The 24,188-nt window shown below is 36.7% G+C and overlaps 1 protein-coding gene across 1 annotated transcript in view; it reads left to right on the top strand.

Annotated features, from left to right (window-relative positions):
* Positions 1-18,254, top strand: part of GCC2 (GRIP and coiled-coil domain containing 2) — a 55,032-nt gene extending 36,778 nt beyond the window's left edge. The window contains exons 18-23 of the mRNA XM_043992700.1: positions 6,146-6,322; positions 10,351-10,568; positions 12,255-12,449; positions 14,065-14,204; positions 15,193-15,394; positions 16,540-18,254. Of these exons, the coding sequence (XP_043848635.1) occupies positions 6,146-6,322; positions 10,351-10,568; positions 12,255-12,449; positions 14,065-14,204; positions 15,193-15,394; positions 16,540-16,610 (1,003 nt within the window). The 3' untranslated portion in view covers positions 16,611-18,254. The remainder of the gene's footprint in view (positions 1-6,145; positions 6,323-10,350; positions 10,569-12,254; positions 12,450-14,064; positions 14,205-15,192; positions 15,395-16,539) is intronic.
* The last annotated feature ends 5,934 nt before the right edge of the window (positions 18,255-24,188 follow it).

Raw genomic sequence — 24,188 nt, 5'->3', positions numbered from 1 at the left:
GGGGGGAAAGGAGGTGAGAGAAAGGGAAAGAGCACTAAATCCCCCAAGATATAGATTATTAATTTCTCACATTTGAGTGTTTGAGAGTGATATTACAAAATGACTGCCTGAAAGGGAGACAGACTGCCCAGCTCACACATACTCTGTAAGAAAACTCTGTACAGCAAAATCCTGAAGATCATACCAGACTTAATAATGATCAAAAAATCCAATGAAAAACTAGTTTCTTTTTTAAATAATAATTTATTTTTTTTATTTTCAAGTTACAAATTTTTAAAAATTATTCTGCCCCTCACACTATACGCTTTTCCCTTTATCCCAGTTGAGTGAACTTTAAAAAAGAAAACCTGAAAAATACATCCCTCTAAACATATCTACATAGTCAGATAAAACAAATTCCCACATTTGCCATGTCCAAAAATGTATTTCTCTTTCTCCATATTAAGTTCATTACCTCTGTCAAGAGGTGAATATTGTAATTTGTATGCATATTCTTTAAGAATCATGGTTTATCTGTGTTGACCAGTGTTCTAAAGTCTTTCATAGTTTGTTTTTCTCTATAATATGATCAGTGTATTTTTTTCCAAGCCCTGTTCAATTTGCATCTATTCATAAAAGTCTTCACAGTTGGTTTTTTTCTGGCATTGTCCATTTCATCATTTCCTCTGGTACAATAAACCATTACATCCATGTGCCACAATTTGTTGAGCCATGCCTCAATAAGGGTGATCCCTTTTGTTTCCAATTTTTAACTATCAGAAAAAAAGAGTTGTTAAAAATATTTTTTTTATGTATAGAGATACTTTTCCTCTCAGTTTCTTTGGGGCATTGACCTACTATTTGTGATATAGCTGGGTCAAAGGTTTGGTAATTTTCTTGACATGGTTCCAAATTCCTTTCCAAAATGGCTGAACCAATTTATTAGCTCCATTTAACAGAGCATTAACATACTTGTTTTCCCACAGCATCCCCAACATTTTTAAGTTTCCTCCTTTCACCTTTGCCATTCTTGTTGATCTGAAGTAGAACCTTAAAGTTATCCAAATTTTTATTTTTCTAATTTTTAATGATTTAGAGCATTTTTTTCATGGTGATTACTAATAACCTGGGGGTCTTCCTTTGAAAACTGCCTGCTTATATCCTTTTTGACCATTTATCTTTTGATGAATGACTGTCATAAATTTGAATCAGTTCTTTGCATAGCTTGAATATGAGACCTTTAACCTGTTACAAAAATTTTTCCTCAGTTATTTGTTTCTCCTCTAATTTTAACTACATCAGATTTGTTTCTGCAAAAGGTTTTAAATTTTATATAATCAAAATTGTTCACATTATCTTATGCGATCTTTTCTATCACTTGTTTTGATCATGAATTCTGCCCCTTTCCATGCAACTGAAAGGTAATTTCTTCTTTCTTCCTAATTCGTTTATGATGTGACCTTTTATATGTAGTTCATAACCATTTGGAGTTTATCTGTGTTTATGGATTTTTGATGTTGGTCTAAACCTAGTTCCTGTCAGACTTCTGTCCAGTTTTCCCAGCAGTTTTTCTCAGTCTTTTTTCCCCAGTAATTCAGGTCTTTGGGTTTCTCAAACATTGTCATTTTTTTGTTTTGCTTCTGTATGTAATGTAGAAACTACAGTTTCTCAGGGAGCATGATTTCCTCTACCCCAGACAACACAGAAAGTTAGCCAGACAAACAAATAGGAAAGAAAGTTCACACCAGCAGCACCAGTACAGAGTAGCCTACCAGCATGACCAAAGACCAAGCAAAAGTAAGCACTGTTTGTCTAGCAGCAGCAGGAGTGGAGGGCTTCCCTCAGAAAGCCCTAGGTAGTGGTAGCTGACAACAATACAAACAGATTGCCAAAGTACTCAAAACAGGACAGTTTGACCCATAAGACTGTCCTGAGATGCAAGAGAGGAGCCTGAAAATCCAACACTCTGAACCTTAATGAGAGGAGGAAAAGAGGGGCCAAACCCCAGAAGATGGAAGTTAGCATAAGAACCCAGGGCCAACCTCTCCATCCAAAAAGCCTGGCAGGAGGCAGAGTCTGGCCTTACAAGCCTCAAGTCAGAAACCAAAGCTGGAGAGTTGAGTAAATTTAAAACAAAGAAAGAATAAATATCAAAAATAATTACAGGTCTTAAGATTGGGAGGGAAAAAATAGAAGAAAATATAATGTCTGCTATCAAGAACAACTGGCCTATAGGGCAGCTAGGTGGCGCAGTGGATAGAGCACCAGCCCTGGAGTCAGGAGTACCTGAGTTCAAATCTGGCCTCAGACACTTAACACTTACTAGCTGTGTGACCCTGGGCAAGTCACTTAACCCCAATTGCCACAAAAAAAAAAAAAAAAAAAAAAAAAAAAAAGGAAGAACAACTGGCCTGGCCTATAAAACAGCTCAAGGAAAGATATTAGATTCCCGTTATTTAAAAAGTCTGAACACTCTTTCTAGAAATAATAAAATGAAGATGCACAGATCTGTTAGAATAGAAGAACAAAGATAGAAACTCCAAGAGGAAAAGTCCCAGCGATGACACAGTCAAAATCCAAAGCTCTGATGTACTGCAGCAATCCCAAAAGTAGCGATTCAAGTGCTAAGGAACTAAAATCATGATCACGAAAGACCTAGAACCTTCTACTATTAACACAGAGACTTTGGGATACAATATTCCAGAAGGCAAAAGAAAAAGGCTTGCAAGCAAGAATAACTTATTTTCTTTTCTTTTCTTTTTTTTTTTTTAGTGAGGCAATTGGGGTTAAGTGACTTGCCCAGGGTCACACAGCTAGTTAAGTATTAAGTGTCTGAGGCCGGATTTGAACTCAGGTCCTCCTGACTCCAGGGCTGGTGCTCCATCCACTGCGCCATCTAGCTGCCCCCAAGAATAACTTATTTTCAAATCTGAATCTAACCCTATGGAGGTTTAAAAAAAAAAGTATAACTTTCAAGAATTTCTGTTCAAAAGATCAGATCTGAGTAGGAACTTTGAAATACAAACACAAGAGTCCAGAGAAACCTAGAAAGCTAAATTTATTTAAGCAATTGGAAGAGCCTATATAATAATGTAGTGCTAGCGCAATAATAAGAAATAAATAGGTCTTCAAAAGACATTTTTTTAAAATAATAAACATTTTTATTTATAGTTTTGTATTCCTTACCTCCCTCCCTGAGGCGCTAAGCAATCAGATATAGGTTATACATGTGCAATTATGTAAAACATTACTGTACTAGTCATTTCATATAAGAAAACCTGAATCAAAGAAAAAACTGAAACTGAAAAATAGCATGCTTCAGTCTGTGTTCAATAAATTATCAGTTCTTTCTTTGGAGGTGGATAGTATGCTTCATCATTAGTCCTTTGGGATTGTCTTGGATCATTGTATTTCTAAGAATAATTAAGTCATTCAAAGTTCTTCATCAAGCAATATTGCTGTCACTGTCTCTTGTTTTTGCTCACTTCACTATACATCAGTTCATACAAGTCTTTCCAGGCCTTTCTGAAATCATCCTCCTTGTCATTTCTTTTAGCGCAATAATATTCCATTACCATTATATACCACAGCTTGTTTAGGCATTCCCCAATTGATGGGCATTCCTTTGATTTCCAATTCTTAGCCACCACAAAAAGAACTGCTAGAAATACTTTTGTGTGAATCGGTCTTTTTCTCTTTTGGGGGGATATCTTTGGGATATAAACCTAGCAGTGGTATTGCTGGATCTGCACAGTTCTATAGCCCTTTGGGTATAGTTCCAAATTGCTCCAGAATGGTTGGATCAAAAGACATTTTTTTTAAAGATCCTTAGTACATTGGTTCTGTCCTGAAGGTTTGAAGAGGGGAAAGAGAATGGAAGATAAGAGGAATATACTAATTTGGGAAGGAGGAAAAATGAGAAAATAGTAATTTCTCTTCATTGGGATGTCTGAGAAGAATATAAAATATGGAGGAAAGAGTAGGCATCAAATGAACTTCATTCTTACCTGAAATTTTAAAAGAGGGTTGAAACACATAAAGTTATAGAAATACATCAAACAACAAGGAAATAAGGTCTTATGAGGGGAAATGGGCAATTAGGAGAGGGAATAATACTGAGGAGAGGGTAGTCACAAGCAACACAAACTCCCTGATCCTGAAAGGTGTTTTAAAAAGAAGAAAAGAAAATAACTAGGATCTAAAAAGGTACCTTAGATTGGCTCTTAAGAAAGTTGGGGAATGGTTGAAAAAATTATGACATACAAATATAATGGAATAATATTGTGCTGTAAGAAATTACAAAAGACATTTTCAGAGAAACCTTGATATGAACTGACATAAAAATGAAGTATGTAGAACCAAGATAAAAGTTTATACAAGGAGAACCTTGTAAAGGAACTTCCCAAAACTTATGAACTCTTACTAATAATGTAATCATGTATCTCAAAGGGTGTATGATGAATTTTGTTATCCACCTCCTGAGAGAAAGGTGATTTACACACAATGAAGAAAAAGACATATATTCAGACATGTTCCCTGCATGATTTAGTTTTATTTGACTATGTTTATTATTCAAAAGGTTGGGGGTTTTTCCTTTTCTCTCAGTTTTTAATTGGTTGGGGTATTGGCAATAATGTCTAGATACTTTTTTAAATATATGTATGTTTATTTTAAAGCAAGGTATACAAAATGAGGGTTTATACTTTCATAGAATATCTTCTCTTTTTGTTTTTTAATGTTTAAGATCCCAATAAAAATATTTTTCTTTTTAAAAATCAAACATATTGGTTTTAAAAAATTACGATATCTCCAAATATAGGATGTATCCCTAAAATGAAATTTCTTTGATGAAATATTAACAAACCAAATATATGTAAACAGGAAATTTAGGCCATACTCAAATTTCACATAATCCAACTTGAGGGGGGGTGGGGGGGGGGAGCCCATAGCCAGACCAATGAGAAAATATATCCTTGGTCTCACTGCCTATTGAGGACAAAAGCAGAAACTTGATCATTCAAAGCAGTATATCAAACTTCAGGCAGGGAATAAAGAAAAAAATAGGGCTTCATGAACATTTAGGTCTTTCTGATAAATATATGATGTGGTCTATTCTTTGTTAAATGGCTTAATGTTGAACTTGTTGCAAACAATGAAATTTCTTTGGGACTGGTGTCTTTCAAACTTTCAAACTTTGAATGTTTAGATACATTTTTATACAGATTGATTCTGTAAATATTTGAAATCATTTTAAACTGAATTTTGATCAAGAAATAAATTTTCTTGTATAGCTATTACTCTTTATGTGCATCTTAAGTAACATTGAATTTAAATACTTTGAGATCACTTTTTGTAGATTACCCAAGAAAAAGAAAAAAATTGGAACAAAAGATGATTCAGGAATTCTTTTGATGCATGTGTTTTTGTTTTTATAACTAGATTCAACATACAAAAGAATTTTCCCATCAGGATATCACTATTCTAAGCAATATCAAATATCCTGGAATGTTTGTGTATTTATAACTCTAGGACTTCTTACTTAGAAATCTGTTACAGAGGATGCAGGCTGATAAATGATGCCAGCCAACCTGTCACTTGTAAAAATGTGGAATCTGACTGTTTAAAAATTTAATTAACTGAGTTTTCATCTGGTATCTAAAAATGCCTGCTTTGGGTTTTTTTTTGTTTGTTTGTTTTATTCCTAAATATCTCTGAATTCTGAAGTCGGATAATAAGCATAGTTCTATTGAATTTTTTTCTTGCTCTCATCCATTTTATTCTTGCTTACTCTTTCACTTTTACCGAGTCTTAACATACCATTCTTTCTTTTATTGGACAGTACCCCAGGTTGTCCTCGGCACACTTTAGGGCCATGTCATAGTTCACTCATGGCACAGTCATGTTACTTCAAATAAGCCCTTTTAGTGCTATTAAATTGTTGAATTCCATTCTGCTGTTTACTCAGGAATATTTTTCATGCCTCAGATTGCCTAGTATGTAGAGGCTAAAGTGTCAATAAATATGTTACAACTTCTCCATTATGACTTCTATCTCCAACCATGTAGCATATAGCTGAATAGTTTACTTATTAGGAATTGAACTGTGGAAAGTAAAATATGTTTCAAACTCTAGAGTCAAATTTCCTCCCTTTTTTTTTCCCCTTCAGACAACATCTAGAAATGATGATAGACCAACTAAAACTGAAATTGCAAGATACCCAAAATAATTTACAGACCAGTACATCTGAACTTCAAATATTACAGTCTGAACACGATACTCTACTGGAAAGGCACAATAAGATGCTGCAGGAGACAGTTGCGAAAGAGGCAGAACTCCGAGAAAAGTATGTTTTTTTGCAGTACTAACATGTTCTTTTGATTTTATATATAATCAAACAGTTGTTTGCAATTGTGTCTACCTCTTCATGACCTCCTTTGGGGTTTTCTTGGCAAAGATAACAAAGTGGTTTGCCATTTCCTTTTTTGGCTCATTTTACAGATGAAGAAACTGAGGCAAACAGGGTAAAGTGATTTGCCCAGGGTCACACAGATAGTAAGTGTCTGAGGCTAAAATTGAACTCAAGAAGAGGAGTTCTTAGCAACGTTCATCCTATGCTCTTCTCCTTTTCAAGCTAAATGTCCCCAGTTCATAGGATCATCGATTTAGACCTGGAAGGAACTTTATGTGAGTCCAGCTCCCTCTCCTTTTACAAATGAGGAAAAATGAGGCCCAGAGAGGTTTAATGACTCTTACAGGGTCACATCTACTAAATGCTAAAGTAGGACTGGAACCCACAGTTTCATAAGTCCAGCTCTTGGTCTGCTGTACCATACTGCATCCCAATCATAAAATGGCATGATCTTGAGACCCTTAAGCATTGTGGTTGCTTTATCAGTGTCCTTCATAAATGTACTTAGAAGTGAATACATTGTTCCAGATGTGACCTGACTGGGACAGAGTGGAGAGACTATCTCTTTGATCACTATTTGGGCAAATTATACCTCTTAACATAGCCAAAGACTGCATTAGCTTTCTTGACTTCCATTTTATACTGTTGACTCATGAGCTTCCACAAATCAGGTCAAATGTAATAAGACTTTATAGTATCCCTATTAGATTTCATTTTATTCTTTTCAGCCCCAGTGTTCTAAGGTCTTCTTGCATCCTGACTCAATAATCCATCATTGGCTTTCCTTTCCAGCTGTGTCATCTGCAGTTTTGACAAGTCCGTTATATATTTATAAAAATATTAAACCAAGCACAGATCCTGGAGCACTCCATCCAAGAGGACATTTGAATCATCGATGAAGACTATTTTGGTCTGGTCATTCAAGCAGTTCCAGAGCTACCCTATTATAGTATCAAGTCCAGAGATTCTTAACCAGGGTTCCATGAACTAGTTTTAACTATTTTGATAACTGTATTTCAGTATAATTTGTTTCTTTTATCTCATGTATCTCATTGTATGCCTTTAGAAATATTGATTGAGATTGAGTCCATAGGCTTCACCAGACTGCCAAAAGGGCCCATGACAAACAGAATAGTTAAACCTGTCATCTGGTCCCTTTATCTACATCCTTTACACAAGGTGGACTTTTTTGATTGCTTTGCTGAACCCTATTTATTGCATCTCTCTGTTCTATCAATATAGTGGTCCTTTCCAAAAAAAAAAGAAAGAAAAGAAATGTTAAGTCTGCCAAGTGTATTTTTCTTTCAAGAGAAAGAAACTCAAATATCTTTAAAATATAAAAAAAGAAAACAAGCTCATTTTTATAGCCTGTTTTGTCATATTAATGCAATTTTTTTTAACCAGACCTGTGATTTATTGATACAGAACATTCTCAGTAAGGAAACTTCCCCAATCAATGCAGAATCACCACGTATTCTGTGACTTATTGCAATTATATATTAATTCTATTATAACTATAATACCTCATGTAAAAGGTTTTGTGAGAATAAGTAGAATTATTTAAATAGTTTTGAGATGTTAGAATAAGGAAGTTAACAGTAGCTTATAGTTGTAAAATACTTTACAATTCAAAGTATTTTATACACATTCTTTGAGCCCTGCAACAACCCTTGAAGAAATTATATATTAATTTTACCATTTGTAAAATTAAAGTCAAGAAATATGACATTACCCCATGTTACACAGCTGCTAAGTGGTAGATCTGGAATTAAAACCCTGGCCTTTAGGCTCCCAGTGCAGACTCTCCACTATCTGACTGCAATGGCAGTGTAGGACATCAGGTAAGCATAGGAGCACAGTTTAATTTGTACTCTGGTAATAGGAATATTTAAAGAAATTAGATCAGTTTTAATCTTCTAATTTAGTCAGTTTTTACTAAGATTTACCAGATGGGGGCAGCTAGGTGGCACAGTGTATAAAGCACTGGCCCTGGATTCAGGAGGGCCTGAGTTCAAATCCAGCCTCAGACATTTGACACTTACTAGCTGTGTGACCCTGGGCAAGTCACTTAACCCTCATTGCCCCGCGCAAAAAAAAAAAAAAAAAAAGGTTTACCATATGAACAGTTCTAGGGAGAACTATTTGATCGGCTCTTAGTAAATGTTGGAACTATAATAACAGATTACACATATATATAATGCTTTAAGGTGAATAACTGTGTGTGTGCCATTTCGTTTGATTTTCACAACAACCCTATGAGGGAGCCCCATTTCTGAGATGGGGAACTGAGGCAGAGAGAGGTTGTGATGCATCTAAAGTCACACAGCTGAAAATGTTTGAGGCAAGATTTGAACTCAGGTTTTCCTACCTCTCGAGTTCAGTGCTCTATGCATTGTGCCACCTGGAGTTCCCTTTACTTTTCTTTAGAAATGTTCTTGTTCTTGTTTATCCTTCATTCTTGAAGAGTTCCATGACATTGGGACATGATGTCATGACTTGCAATGAATTGGATTTAAGTGAGGCAGGACTGTGAAAAAAACACCAGCATCACTCTCTCCTCCAGAGCCATTTGGGTCCAGTGGCAAGATATACATCAGGATGACTGGAGATAGCCCCTGTTTAAGACAATTGGGTTTAAGTGACTTACCCAGGGTCATACAGCTAGTAAGTGTCAAGTGTCTGAGTCTGGGTTTGAACTCACTCCTCCTGGACTCCAGGAACAGTGCTCTCAGTGGGGGTCAAGTGACTTGCCTAGGGTCACACAGCTAGTAAGTGTTAAGTGTCTGAGGCCAGATTTCAACTCAGGTCCTCCTGAATCCAGGGCCAGTGCTTTATCCACTGTGCCACCTAGCTGCCCCCTAGAAATGTTAATACAAAATGCATAATAATGAGGGAGGAAATATCCTTGATGCTCTCATAAAATTACTGATGCAATTACAGAACAATATGAGAAAGCTTTCCCTCAATATTTTTGAGTTATGCTTTCTTTGGGAATTTGTTTTAAGTGAGATTGGAAAGCAACTGATACTATATGCTGGGGTGGGAGTGGGGGTAAGCTCCCACTCTCTATAAAATGCTCCAGTGGCATGCATCTCAAATAGCCTCTGACAATCAAAGCCCAACTCCTGCCCTTCTTGTGGCAGAACTGTTTCCACTAACAGGAGAAGGGGCAAAGGTGAGTCACTGGCTTGTCACTGGCGCCTTAAAACCAGTCATTTCGGGCAGGTGGGGCTCTTTTGAGCAGGTGGGACTCGTCAGCCTTGGTAGGCAACTCACCTAGGGGAAGGAAATCCTGATTTTAAACCTCCGCTGCCTTGCGGCTCTACCCATACATGGGAAAAGCTTTGGGAGTTAACCCCCGAGGAAAAATCAGGAGTTGGAGTCCCTTAGGCAGTTGGATGTTGGACATCACATCCCTCTGGCAACTCCTGCGGAGGCACTGGTGCCAAACTGTACTGGCTCTGCCTCTCCTTTGGATCCACCAATGTCATGGAGAGGGAAAACCTGCTGCATGAGCAACAGCTTGTTTTCCATATTGATCTGCCCAGGCCAGCGCCCTGGAGAGGACACTCCAGCTACTCCTCATGGGGTAGATACAACACTCAGCCACACTGTGGTCTATGGCTCTTCAGGGGGCTGATCCATGGTCGTCAGTGACTGGTGGAGGCCTACTACTAGCCATGCCCTAGAAAGAAGAAATAAATTGGTCCTAAAATATTAGGACTGATATTTTTAAACATTTTAAGACTTACTCAGAGAAGCAGGTGTCTAGCATTTCATACTGGGAGCAACAACATGAGGCTATAACAGATTTCAAAGAAATGTAGAATTGAGACTCTAGAAGGGCTTCTGTCATATAATTTCCTTAGAGGAACTGATTTTTCTGTTTTCCCACCCAGTCCTTAAAGAAGCAACAAGTAAAGTTAAATGGTTTTAGAAAATAAATTTCTTTCATCCTTCAGGCTCTGTTCAATACAGTCAGAGAACATGATGATGAAGTCAGAACATGCACAGACTGTGAGTCAGCTATCATCCCAGAATGAAACACTCCGCAATAACTTCCGGGATCAAGTGAGACATTTGCAGGAAGAGCACAGGAAGACCATGGAGACACTGCAACAGCAACTTTCCAAAGTGGAAGCTCAGTATTTCCAACTTAAGAGTGACCCTACTACCAGAAGTATGTGTGCATTCATGAAAGTTGGTGATCTCATTTTTTTAACTTTCAGACTTTGACCACTTCCCTAAATTCCAGTCATATGACCATAAGAAATACTACACTGAAATCTTCCTGTTGATAAATTTTTGCAGTGGTTATTACCCTTCATTAAATCAGTCTCAGAAACTTAAGAATATACCATAAATATCTTTAACTTAATCCTAAATTATCCATGACTGTAATCTAAATCATTAAGTTCATATTTTCAGCCCACATGACCTTTTAGAATAACAAATCCTCACTTATACCCTATCTACTGTGTCAGGTAATATTTCCTTTTCTTTGACATTAAACTCACTCCATTAATCTCCATAGAGTGGTGCTTAGTCCTAGTATTTCGGGGAACTGTACAGCATTCTTTGTTGCTATCCATTAAACAGACTGATTTAAATGTTTTTATGATAGAAGAATAACAAAACACCTCATTCCCCAAAGCTTTAGCTTCACGTGTTACAAGAAAGTTAAAGCCTAAACTATTATCGAAGGGACATCTTCTGGATAGTTTTTTAAAGATGTTTTTGAGTTCTCTTTTAATACTACTACTAGGTAGAAAAGGTTGATGTGACTTCACCTCTACCAAGATGACTAGTTAGATGTAGATCCTGCTGCCCAAAAGGAATGACTAGATGCTTAACAAACCCTTTGAATCAAGTAAAAAGTATTGCAGCATCTTGAAAGCAGTCAAGCGGCACATTTTCGGGCTAGGTTTACCCAGCCCAAAGCAATATTGTTAAAAAATATTTTATTTTCAGGGCAGCTAGATGGCACAATGGTTAAAGCACCGGCCCTGGATTCAGGAGTACCTGAGTTCAAATCCGGCCTCAGACACTTGACACTTACTAGCTGTGTGACCCTGGGCAAGTCACTTAACCCCCATTGCCCCCCAAAAAAAAAATATTTTCAGGGGCAGCTAGGTGGTGCAGTGGATAGAGCACCAGCCCTGGAGTCAGGAGAACCTGAGTTCAAATCCAATCTCAGACACTTAACAATTACTAGCTGTGTGACCCTGGGCAAGTCACTTAACCCCAATTGCCTCACCAAAAAACCAAAATCAAAACAAAAAAATATATATTTTACTTTCCTCCAACACCAACCATATGAAATTTAGTTATCACCTTGGACTTCTGCCATCCCCTCACACATATACTCTTCTCTACTATTTATACAAATGTTGGCTGAGGGCAGGAGGAAAGGAGTAGAGAAATTAAGATTTATGCATGTGTTTAGTAGTGTAATAACACTCCACCTTGAGTTACCAAAACGTTTGTAAGTGTTAGAAGCTGCCTGTTGTGAGGACCATTTTACCTCATCCAGCTGTTTAGAAGGCAATAACTTTCAGTCCCTGTAGAAATGGATTGAATGATAAAAGATTCTATGTTGTTATGAAATATATTCATTTCTGATTTTTTTAAGGGTTAAGCTAGGAATTCCTTCTTTGTATCACTTGGCTCTTTCAATTAAATAATTTTCCCACCTTTGAATTTGTCCCAATTATCATTTCATTTTCGTTGCTGGTCTTTGACTTAGGCATGTACACAAACATATTTGGAATTCCTTTCATCAGATCATGGAAAGTATTTTGACCTTTTTTTCCGTTTATGCATTCAAAGACATACCATTCTTGTTGTTTTATTTTTTTCTAATTAGATTCAGCTTCTTCACATCAGCCACTGAAGAATCTTCGTGAAAGGAGAAACACAGACCTACCCCTCCTTGAAATGCACACTGTAGCCAGGGAGGAGGGGGAAGGAATGGAAACAACTGACACTGAGTCTGTGTCTTCTGCCAGTATCCATACTCCATCTCTGGAACAGCTTCTTAATTCTCCTGAAACTAAACTTGGTATGTTCATTTTTTAAATCATAAATCACGAAGGGCCCCTGCTGCATCATGATGATGCTTTTTTGAATTCCATTGCACTCCTTCCCTCTTTGCAAATATTAAAGCCTTACCTAGAGTGTGTTTTGAGATTTTGTTTAAATAAGCTCTAGTTCTCTCCTAAATCTGAGCCAGGTGGATGCATCAGAATTCAGTGGCAATATTAAAAAAAAGTAAAAAGAGGCAAAAGGACCTATTGGATAGAGAGCTGGCTTTGGAGTTAGTAAGACTTGAATGTAAGCCCTTCTCTGAAACTAGATGGGTGACCCTTGTCAAGTCGGTCTCTTAGAGCCCTGAGTTCTCATCCCCCCCAAGATTAAAATGTAATATTAATTGTTCCTTGCCCCATTTATAAACTGAAAGTTTTATTGTTTTCATATGATTCCATAATTGCCTACTGGGTTCAGAACTAGTGACACTGATTCTTTTATTTAACAGTTAACTTTTTGTCCTTCAAAATTTTAATAAATATTTGCCTTCACTGTTGAATCCAGAAACAGTGGTTGACTCTGCAAATCCTGGCTTTGCAACAAATTAAACTCTCTGGTCTTCAGTTTACTCATCTGCAAAGTAAGGACATTGGTATTTAAGATGATCACAAAGACCCTGTATAGCTCTAAATCCCATGATCTAGATTCTTCAACAAAGGGGCTCTGTGACTTCACCTTTCTTGGCCTCAGTTTCTTTATCCATAATAAAAGTGTTGGACTAGAAAATTTATTTCACTTTTTTGGTTTTGGCGGGGCAATGAGGGTTAAGTGACTTGCCCAGGGTCACACAGCTAGTAAATGTCAAGTGTCTGAGGCTGGATTTGAACTCAGGTCCTCCTGAATCCAGGGCCAGTACTCTATCCACTGAACTATCTAGCTGCCCCCGAAAATTTATTTCACTTTTGATGGCTAATGTTGTCTAATCTTATTTCCTTGAAGACTGTTTATTTTGTAATCCCTCTTTGGTGCTTTGTGCACAGCTGGTCTCCACAAATGTTAATTGCCTGGGATTTGTCTGGAGTTGGTACTAGAGTCGAGTCTTTTGCTGTCAGTCAAGTCAGCTTGAATCTCTCTTCCCTAAACTTCAAATGTTAACCAAGAGCCCATAAATAGTGCTAAGTACAGGTGTGACCATATCACTCCCCTATTTCCTAAATTCCTGTGTTCCTGTCATCCCCACAATCAAATATAAAATCTTCTGTTTGGCATTCAAAGCCCTTCACAACCTGGCCCTCACCTACCTTTCCAGTGTTTTTTTTTGTTTGGTTGGGTTTTTTTTGGGGGGGCGGGGTTGGGCAGGCAATGGGGGTTAAGTGACTTGCCCAGGGTCACACAGCTAGTAAGTGTCAAGTGTCTGGAGCCGAATTTGAACTCAGGTACTCCTGAATCCAGGGCCGGTGCTTTAACCACTGCGCCATCTAGCTGCCCCTTTTCCAGTGTTCTTAACACCTTCCTTTCCCCTTTCCCCACTTCCCAATTTCTGTGATCCAGTGACACTGACCAACTTGCTGTTACTCACATAAGATACTCCATTTCCTAACCCTGGGTATTTTCATTTGGAAATTAATCTTCAAACAATAAAATTTCAGAGCCTCCTTTGTGGCACGAAGAACTCAGCAAAGAAGAATTGGTTCAGAAGCTGAATTCCACCACAAAGAGTGCTGACCACTTGAATGGTCTCCTTAGGGAAACTGAAGCAACCAACGCAATTCTTATGGAGCAAATTAAGGTGAGTCTAACCAAACCCAGTCACCAGTGAAACAGTAAATATTTGTAAGCATTCTTTCTATCTGAGACGCCTACTAAGCATATCTTCACCAAAAAGTCATGCTGTATCTTTCAGGGATAGAAAAGCTATAAAGCATGAACTACTTGAAATTCAAGAAACATTTATTCATCAAGCATTGATTGGGCATCTGTTATGCGCAGAGCACTGTTCTAGACCCTTAGGAGACTAGAAAATGTAGCCCTTTCTCCCTTGTGCCTATACGCTAGTGGGAGACAAAACAAGCATAGATAACTATAATGGCATCGTATGATATTTCCATTGGAGAACTGCAAATCCAAGGACCTTTGTGTAAAATCCAAAGAGGGATATTTTTATCTACCCACAGATCACAGAAGGCGCTTAAGGATGAGATGGCACTGGGATTCAAGTTTTCAAGAATGAATAAGAATTCTCACACAGAAGAAGGAAAGTGGGAGGTTGTTCTAGGCATAGGTGACAATGGGATCCAAAGGGATGGATGGAAGGAACATGGTGACTTCAAAGAGTAGTGGACCAGATTAGCTATAGAATCAGTTAAAGCTGAAAGAAAGCTTGCTTTCAAATTGTGGAGGGCCTTGAATGCCAGGTAAGAGCATTTGAACTATACTCAGGAGAGAGAGGTATGGAAAGATCTAAAAGAAATCCCTTAGATTATGGAACTCTTGAAAGACTGCAATTCATACAGCAGCTTTCCTGCCAAACAGATGGCATGCAAAGCAGCACAGGACAGTACTCCTGCACACAGTGGTTCATGAAACCTTTAGGAATTGGTGTGATGCAGCACATTTACAGACTGCAAATATGGAACTTCTGTTTTCTTTGATAACTCATGTACCATAATGGGGAGAAGCTTAGAGAGCTAGAATTTGTGGAATTACCATTTGAGACCGCTGAAAAAATACCAGCTTAGTGCCTTTATATGTGTTTTCAAATCTGTCTGTCTTTATAGCTTCTCAAAAGTGAAATAAGAAGACTGGAAAGGAACCAGGAGCGGGAGAAGTCAGTAGCCAACCTAGAATACTTGAAGAATGTCCTGCTACAGTTTATATTTCTAAAAGCAGGGAGTGAAAGAGAGAGGCTTCTTCCTGTCATAGACACAATGTTGCAGCTCAGTCCTGAAGAGAAAGGAAAGCTTGTTGCAATTGCTCAAGGTTGGTGAGATTAAAATTTTCCCTAAATGTCAGACTTAAGAGTGATTTGTCCATTTTACATGTCTTTATGTAGACATATGTCATATATATACATGTACTGTATGTCACATATTTCTGTGTATATTTTCATAAATTTCAAGGTTCAAACTCAGATTATATTTCTTTTCAATGTTTTTAGTCTGTCGTAGATATGAAAGAAATAAACTTATTCAGTGACAAACTTATCTAAATTTTTAGGACATCAAAAATACAGTTAATTATTTCAGCATCACTCCCATATGTTCATAACATTTCATACCATATTTCATAATAAAAGGTACAATTTAAGCTTTAAGCTTTTCAAAAACTAATTGTGTTGGTGCTCCTAACCCTAAATTCCACCCAAAATTATGGTTTTATTGAAGAAGTTATACTTTTTTCAAATTAAGCATAGACCCATAAAAGTTAGGAAGATGATCCCTAGCAGTTTCATGGGTACTTACTGTAGCACTGAGAATTTGAATGTTACTCCCCATTGCAGAATACCTGAAGAGTTTTGTTTTTCAGTTAAAGGATAGAGTTATCCTTTCTAAAAGTTTGTTCTTGAAGGAAGATTAATGCATGTGTTTCTATTTTGAAATATTCTTTAAAAATTTCTTTGCAGTTTAGATATATAAATGTGCGGAGCACTTCGTGCATTTTTTTTTGTATCTTCACAAGGGCAAAGTCAATAAATATTGATTACAAGGAAACAGAAGTATATAATACAAGAGAATTGCCCTTCTGAAAAATAGTTCTTGTAGTCATGTACTATTTACCATGTATATTTAAAGAAGGATCAATTCTTAATTTCTGCAGCTAGATTTTTACATTAGGCCTTTTAAATTTTCGACTCCACAGCATTGTTTGGAAGTTGAGAAGAACTCTGATGAATTACTAAATTTGGTAAATAGTGCTGTTCTCCCTTAAAGGAATAAGTCTAGTGTTCTACCAAAAAAAAAAAAAAAAAAAGACGACGAGGACAGAATTTTAACACATAACTAATGGATTTAGGATGGACTATAAACCAGAGAAGCAACTACTCCCTGAAAGGTTTTGGTTTTATTTCATATGTGCATATCTTTGATACTGAAGAATTTAAATAGATTTTTTTTTTCTCTACAAAGGTGAAGAAGAAAGTACCTCTCGACCCTCCGGATGGGCATCTTATTTACACAGTTGGTCAGGCCTTCGATAGCATGGGGATAAGAGAATGTTTTTCAAGCTTGTAACCAAATAGAGTATTTGTGACAAAAATAACCCAGACACATGAAGTCCTTTTGTTTCTTTTGTGAATTTGTGTGTGTATGTGCACAAACAGGATTTATGTAGGCAAAAAAAAATACACAAACCGCAGCTAGAAGGGAAAGTCAGATGTCAGTCTTTCAGAAATTGGATGCTGCAGAGACCATCTTTTTTGTGGTCTTTTAATTATGCTGCCAGTGTGGATAGGAAGGGGCACCTATCCTCTCTTCAGTGCTTCTGGATCCTGTTCTTGCTTAGGAACACCGTAAGTCCTGAGCCCAGGTTTTGGTCCCATAACAGAACTGGAATTCAGGGCATTTAGTGTTATACTTTGCCAAGATATGATTTGCAGGAAGTATTGCTATAAATTAATTGGCAGAAAAATTGATAGGATAAGATATGAACGAAAATGTACAATTGAAATTTATAATTGGCAAGGTGTCCATGAACTGAAGTGACTGGATAAAAATGCTGCAAATGAATTATACGGCTAGATTACCAAATTCCACACGAATGTTTTAAAATGTGTTCAGAGAATGGAGAGGATATTCTTTCAGTCTTTTTGTATGGCTACAAGAATAAGAATACTATTAGATGATAAAACACTGAATCAAAACAGAAACTTTTTATTGCATGATCACCTTTTCCATTCTGTAAAGCCTTTGTTGTGAATTAAAAGTTTGACTAAATTATTACAATCTTGTTCTCTGTAGCTCTTTTCCATTCTCCTTCCCTCTCCCAGCCCTTTTCTCCCCCCCCTCCAGGGAGAATGTGGATTGGACAGAGCTATAGAATTCAGCATTATATTTAAATGAAACAAGACAAGGGAGTTGCCTGTATTCATGCAGAGTGTATAGCCCCAAAGGCTTTCCAGTAACAAGGAATGTTAAAAGCACTGGTTCCTTAGGGGCAGCTTATTGTAGGCTATCTGTCCATTCTGTGGATAATCCACAATCTGTGAATAACAGTGGTATAGAGAGGGGTTGCTTTCTTCTGACTCTTGTACAATTGACTAATAAAATCAATGTTGTGTTATTAAATCTTAAAATTTGAGAGCAATCTGATTAAAAGCATTTACTTTTTAGTGATATCAGTATACAACCAGTTTGATGAAGTTCTTTAAACCTGTTGATTTGTGCTTTTAACTTTTGAAATCTCAGCTGAAGAACTGACTTTGCACTTTGTTTAGTAGAACATTAACTTCCAAACAAGTTTAAGTAAAAATATGCTGCTGACTTGTTGAGTTTGTTCTTTTAAGAAATTTCTCCTCCTAAGTGACTTTTGTCATGTTTTAGAAGAACAGACCAAAACTAGTGAATGTGTCACATTATATATGCATTTGTCTTACAACTGAAGTTAAATTAAACATTTGTTTTTCTTACTTTGAAAACTGTGAATATAAGTATGCCAATAGCATACAATGTAAAACTTTGATAGTATTTAAGAAAATTTTAATTTCTCACTGACCTTCTGATTTGTGAATCGTATACATACTTGTATTGAAATATTGTCTGTATTCATGAATGTAATAAAAATACTTTTGCATGACATAAAGTGGTTACTTTAATTACAAGTGGAAAAATTCTTTGAGATTTTCAGTAATGAAAAGATAATTTATGATTATTTTAATAATCACTTATTAAACCTGTTTCACTGTGTAATCCATTTTTATGGCTAAAAATTTTTATTAACATCATCTCTTTGGGAGTTTTGAATCAACTCATGAGTTACAGTCACTACTGCCCTTGTTTATTAAGAGCTGGAATTTTAGGTATATTGGAATTCCAGTTTTGTGTCTCAGGGGAAATAGGTGGTAGTGGTCCTTAGGTATTGGTCGCTAGAGAAAGTGACTGAGAGAGATGAGAGGAAAACAATCCCTGCTCAATAACCCTCTGAAACTCAGCAGGGAAGTGTCAAAGGCTCATTTATTTTCATTCTCACAAGAATGGGAACTTGCAAATAAGTGCTACAACCAGCAAGTGCAAAACATAGGGGCTCACAGACCCCTTTTATCCCTAATCCCTAACATGAAATGGACCCTCCCCTTGTTCATCATTGACTGATTACTTAAGGGTTACAATCTAAGTGTGAACACTAACTAATCAGAATACAGTATTCTTAACCCTAATTTCCATAAATATTTTGAGTTCTTTGCTAATAGGGGGGTGACACAGGGACATTCCTTCAATCCTCCCTTATATGGACACAGCCCAGGAGAGGACCTAGTTGAGACCAGCTCATGTGTTCCATCTACCGAAAGAGGAGGGGAACCAAGATCTAAGTCCTCAAACAGGTCTGGAGGAGTACAATTTGAACAGTACTGATGTGGTGGTTGTGTCCTACTGAGAGCAGACCATTACTCCTTTCCTCACAATCCCTCCTCTTTATTTCTATTGGGCTCCTCATTCTATTGATTATATAGTTTAGAACTAGCTTGCTCTACATCAAAATACTCAAGTCTCCTGACTTTTTCCGTCTCTTCGTGACCATCATCTGTTCTCCTTTCCAGGAGGTCATTTTATTAAAATCTTAGAAGAAAGGGCACACACTTCTAAGGAAGTTGTGCAAAACATGCTTGTCACAGTGGGTCCTTATATTATTTCCCTAATGCAAAGATTCCCTCCTCTGTTTTACCATGTCTTCCATCTTCTGATCCAGACTTTGTTTAATCCTTCATTGAAGAATCATCATTTGATAATTTTCTTCAGCTCCTTTCAGTAGAGTTACTGCCTACATCCCCTCTACCCTTCTAATAATTAAGTTAATAAATGAGGAATTAGACATGGAATTAATATCAATTCAGAAATAGCACATAGTACAAAAAAAAAAAAAAACAATTTGTTTCCACCAACTCCCAGTAAGTCCCTTCCAAAGGGAGTTCCACTTCTGTACTGGCATGTGCACCATTTATCTAATATTACTTGCTATTTCCTTCACCGCTCTCCCATTATCAATTTTAGGCAATGAGTACTTAAATTCAGTTTCACACACACACCCCCTTCTTTGGTCAACAGATGGTCTAGGCCAAGATATGTGGTAACATGCCTTCCCTCATCCGAGTGCCTTGAAATGCCAATAGTTCCAAAACCATGGTAGTCTGATTGGTTATTATCTCTAACATGGTTTACAGTATGATAAGCCTATTCGGAATATAGATCAAGGTTCAATAATCCCAACTCCCATCTTGTGTCCAAGTAGCTGGCTCATATATCCCTGGAGGCTGTTCGTCTCCCCATCCATTAGTATTCCCTGTGGCAGTAAGTCTTGTATCTAAACTCCTTTTCTATCTTCCTAGCTCTTCATATAACTGAATACCTAATCCTGTTCTATAGGTATCTTTCAGGAGGAAAAATTGGGGCCTCATTAACTCAATATAGCATATACCTAGGGGCAGCTAGGTGGCGCAGTGGATAGAGCACCGGCTCTGGAGTCAGGAGTACCCGAGTTCAAATCCGGCCTCAGACACTTAACACTTACTAGCTGTGTGACCCTGGGCAAGTCACTTAACCCCAGTTGCCTCGCTAAAAAATATATATATATATATATATAGCATATACCTGTCCAATTCTCAGGGAGGCATGTGTGAGTGTTGGATTTGTTTGACTACAAATCAAGACTGGTTTTGTTCCTTGGAAAATTGTATCCTCATTCTACTTTCCGTAACAACCCCCAGGTAAAACACAAGGAACAAATGTCAATAATTACCAAAACTATAATATCAAGCATGGTTAACAGCATTAGCTAATATCAAGTCTCTGTAATTTCAGTAATGCATTCAGTTAGCAATATCATCTCAGATCTCAGATATCCCATATAGCTGTCTGGTCTCTGGAACTCCTTTTTTTTGGGGGGGGGGCAGTCTGGAAGATGTCTTGTCTCCAGGGCACCTCTTCAGTAGATTTCCTTCTCAGGTTTCAAATTACTTGTAGGGACTCCTCAGATGTCCCTGTTAAAATCTCTTACAAAATAGATCTCAATACAAATTGATAACAGTCTCTCAAATTCTACTCCCCCAATAATTATTCCATGCAGTAAAAACTACCTCAAACCTTATGGTTCTGATCTTATTAACAATAGGGCTATAAAAGGAATATCAAAATCAAGGTCTCATAGTTTACCTGAACCTTAAAGAATTTATAACATGAGTGCCTCCATACTGTTTACAGCTTTATCTAATTCTGTCTCTAACAAATATTAACAACAGGCCTAAGGGTTACCACTACCTTGATACCTGCAAGCCATAACCTAAATGTTTCAAAATACCACAGAAAGCAGAACTCTGAAATCTTTCCAAATTACATATATATCTATTTGACCTTATTTCTCCAAAAATTCTTTATCATTTAAGATCTAATCCTCACATAAAACTTAGGTTACAGAATACTCTTGTAAGCATACTCTTCTTACATAAAAGTTACCAAGTTAATTTCAATTGTAGTACAGGACTTAGGATGACACTTAATTAGTTTTAGAACAGTGTATGTCAAATAATTTGTCCATAATAAACCATGTTTGTATTATAGGACATGCTCCACAGACAGGTGTTATTTCCACATTACATAAAACTTAAAGTTGATCTCTCCGTAGGTGTAACAAAACATTCTATGTTACCCCCTCGAAAACTGGTTGCATTAAAATTTTCTTCAAAACAAGCTTGAGATATTTCTGATTCAGTTTTTAAATGTTTTACATTTATTAAGATGACAAAGCTAGATGCTTATACACTCTAGTTGTTTAGATTCTAAAAGAGACTAGAATTTCTAGGCCAAATAACTTGAGTCTTATGCCTGCATCTCACCCAGATATTACAGTGTTGACCTAAGGGATGAAGATCCAAAATTGTGCTCATGCTGATCACATAAGATTATAGGAATTTTCAATAAAAGAAAAGGGACAAAATTCACGGGGAATAATGCTTCCCCAAACTTCATGTCCACTCCAGGCAGGAGTTATATAGACAGCCAAATGCAGTATGCAAGGCCTAAAATCAGTCAGGTAGGATAGTTTACATCCCATGTGTCCTTAATCTGGGAGAAGACTACCTCAGCCTGCCAAAAGTCATTCTCTCAGCCTTTCCCATGATAGTCCACCACCTGCTACTCATGATGTGTAAAACTTCTCAGAGTTGTTGGCACCATGGCTGCTTACTGTCTCAGGAGTAATGTAGTATTTCTATGATGACTATCAATTAATGTCATAAATAGTCCCATAATGTCTTAAATAGCAAACTCGAACAATCAGTACTTCAAGTGAATTCACTTCTCAAGGATCATATGGCCTAGGTAGCAAGCATTAACTATACTTGTACCCATGTTAAATTGATGCTTTTCATCCCTGAGTTAACACTACATAAGTGAATCTGTCTTAAGATGCTCAATAACAAACAATAGTTGAAATAAGTGTAAACAATCCCAAACTGCAAACAGAGAATAGACTAGAAAATAGTCTCATACAATAGCACATAGTAAAACAGGTTCAGCTATCAACCACATAAGCACAAACAGAGGATACTGGCCTCAGAATTCCTTTAAACAATGAGAAAATCTTTGAAACAACTCAACTGCTCTACAAGTGTTCCTACACATGTTCTAATTTCAAATAACAATCATAAGTAAACTCATATTTCCCTTTAAGGTGATATGAAACAGCTCATAAGTTACCAATGTTCACTAGTATATCGTATACATATGACAAATTCAGGCACTAATTTACTATTGCTTAATACCAACAAATTCAGGTCAAAACAGTAAGATCTTTCTCACAGCTTATTACAGTGATTTAGATGTTTTAATATTAATCTAATAACCAATTAATTCAATATTGCAACAACAACCTTTCACTTTTTCTACCCTGATAGAAGTTGCTTTTTCACCATAGCTGATACAATTTTTCACTAATTTATACATTGTAAGAAAATTTAGAAACAATAGCTTAAAACATTAGAAGTTTTTAAAACTTGAAACAAAAGCAATTAATTACCAATCAGGTATTCTTAATTCAGTTGCATGCTTTTGCTCTATACTTTATATAATACTTGCCCTATGCCAAGCACTTTGCAATCATGTGATCCTCACAACAATTCTGGGAGATAAGCTCTATTATCATCCCTTTTACAGAAAAGTAAACTGAAAGAGATAGAATTGTCTTGGGGTCACACAGCTAGTAGATTTCTTAATGCCGGGGCAGCTAGGTGGCACAGTGGATAGAGCACCGGCCCTGGAGTCAGGAGGACCTGAGTTCAAATGCGGCCTCAGACACTTAACACTTACTAGCTGTGTGACCCTGGGCAAGTCACTTAACCCCAATTGCCTCACTAAAAAAAAAAAATTCTTAATGCTAAATAACATCCTTTTAATGTTAAGTCTTAATATACCATAATAATCCTGATAGAAAAGCACACATTCAGACAATCTTATTTCCTTTAGGGCAGATTTTGGCTTAAATCAACTGTGGATTTATAATAACTAATGGTAATTTTTATTTCTCTGGCCTAATAATCTGCATTTGTAAAAGAAAAACATTATCATTCATAAATTCATATAATACTTTTGTGAAAGGCTTAGTGACTTTTTTCCTGTTATGTAAAAATTTGTTTCCTCCTTTTCTCTAAGGAACTAGGACCTCTGAAACTTATCAGATAACAAATTGAAATTAAACTATGCTGACTTTTTCTCTTCTGTTACAGGGGCTTTTCTGTTCCAAGGTTTTTGTGGCTTGTAGGTAAAGGGACTTAAGGAATTTGGCTAAACGCTGACAAGGTGTGGCCCATTTTACAGGAGTTAAATAATTCTCAATTTGGATAGCATAAGGAGATATTTAAGATTCCATATAATAACAAGCACATTAACAAATAACCAATATTTTTACCATATTCAATACTTATGTAACATTAGATTTAATGTCTTTCTAGAGATTTATCCTAAAAGTGATTAAGTAGATGATTATCTAACTTTACTAGTTGGAAACTGAAGACAAAGTCTGAAATTCATTCTTAGGACAGGATGTCACAATGGTTAGAGACTGGGGTTTGTTGTTGGGTTTTGTTGGGGGTTTTTTTGGTGAGGCAATTGGGGTTAAGTGACTTACCCAGGGTCACACAGCCAGTAAGTGTTAAGTGTCTGAGGCCGAATTTGAACTCAGCTCCTCCTGACTCCAGGGCCGTTGCTCTATCCACTGCGCCACCTAGCGGCCCCTGTTTTTTTTTTTTAATAAAAATCTTTTCTTCGTAATTCCTAGCTCTTAACAAAAACCAAATCACTATACTTTACTGAGCATCTGGTTAGATCTTAAAGCCTTAAAATACAGCTGAAGATATTCTAAAAGGTTCTTATTATGCCCACTTCACAGAAAACCATTATTACTATTACAACAGTCTTTTCACAAATCCATAACCCAAAAGAAGTTTAAGAATTCACATTCTAACAATATTTCTAATACAATGGACTATTAAACTGTTGGGCACTTTTCTTTTATATATCACAAATCACATAACTAAAGTAAGAGCTTAAAACTATACAAATTTCCTGATATA

Source organism: Dromiciops gliroides, chromosome 3 (assembly GCF_019393635.1).
Source record: "Dromiciops gliroides isolate mDroGli1 chromosome 3, mDroGli1.pri, whole genome shotgun sequence".
Taxonomy (NCBI): Eukaryota; Metazoa; Chordata; class Mammalia; order Microbiotheria; family Microbiotheriidae; genus Dromiciops; species Dromiciops gliroides.
Note: the sequence above shows the minus strand (reverse complement) of the source record. Positions and strands in the feature narration are given on the sequence as shown.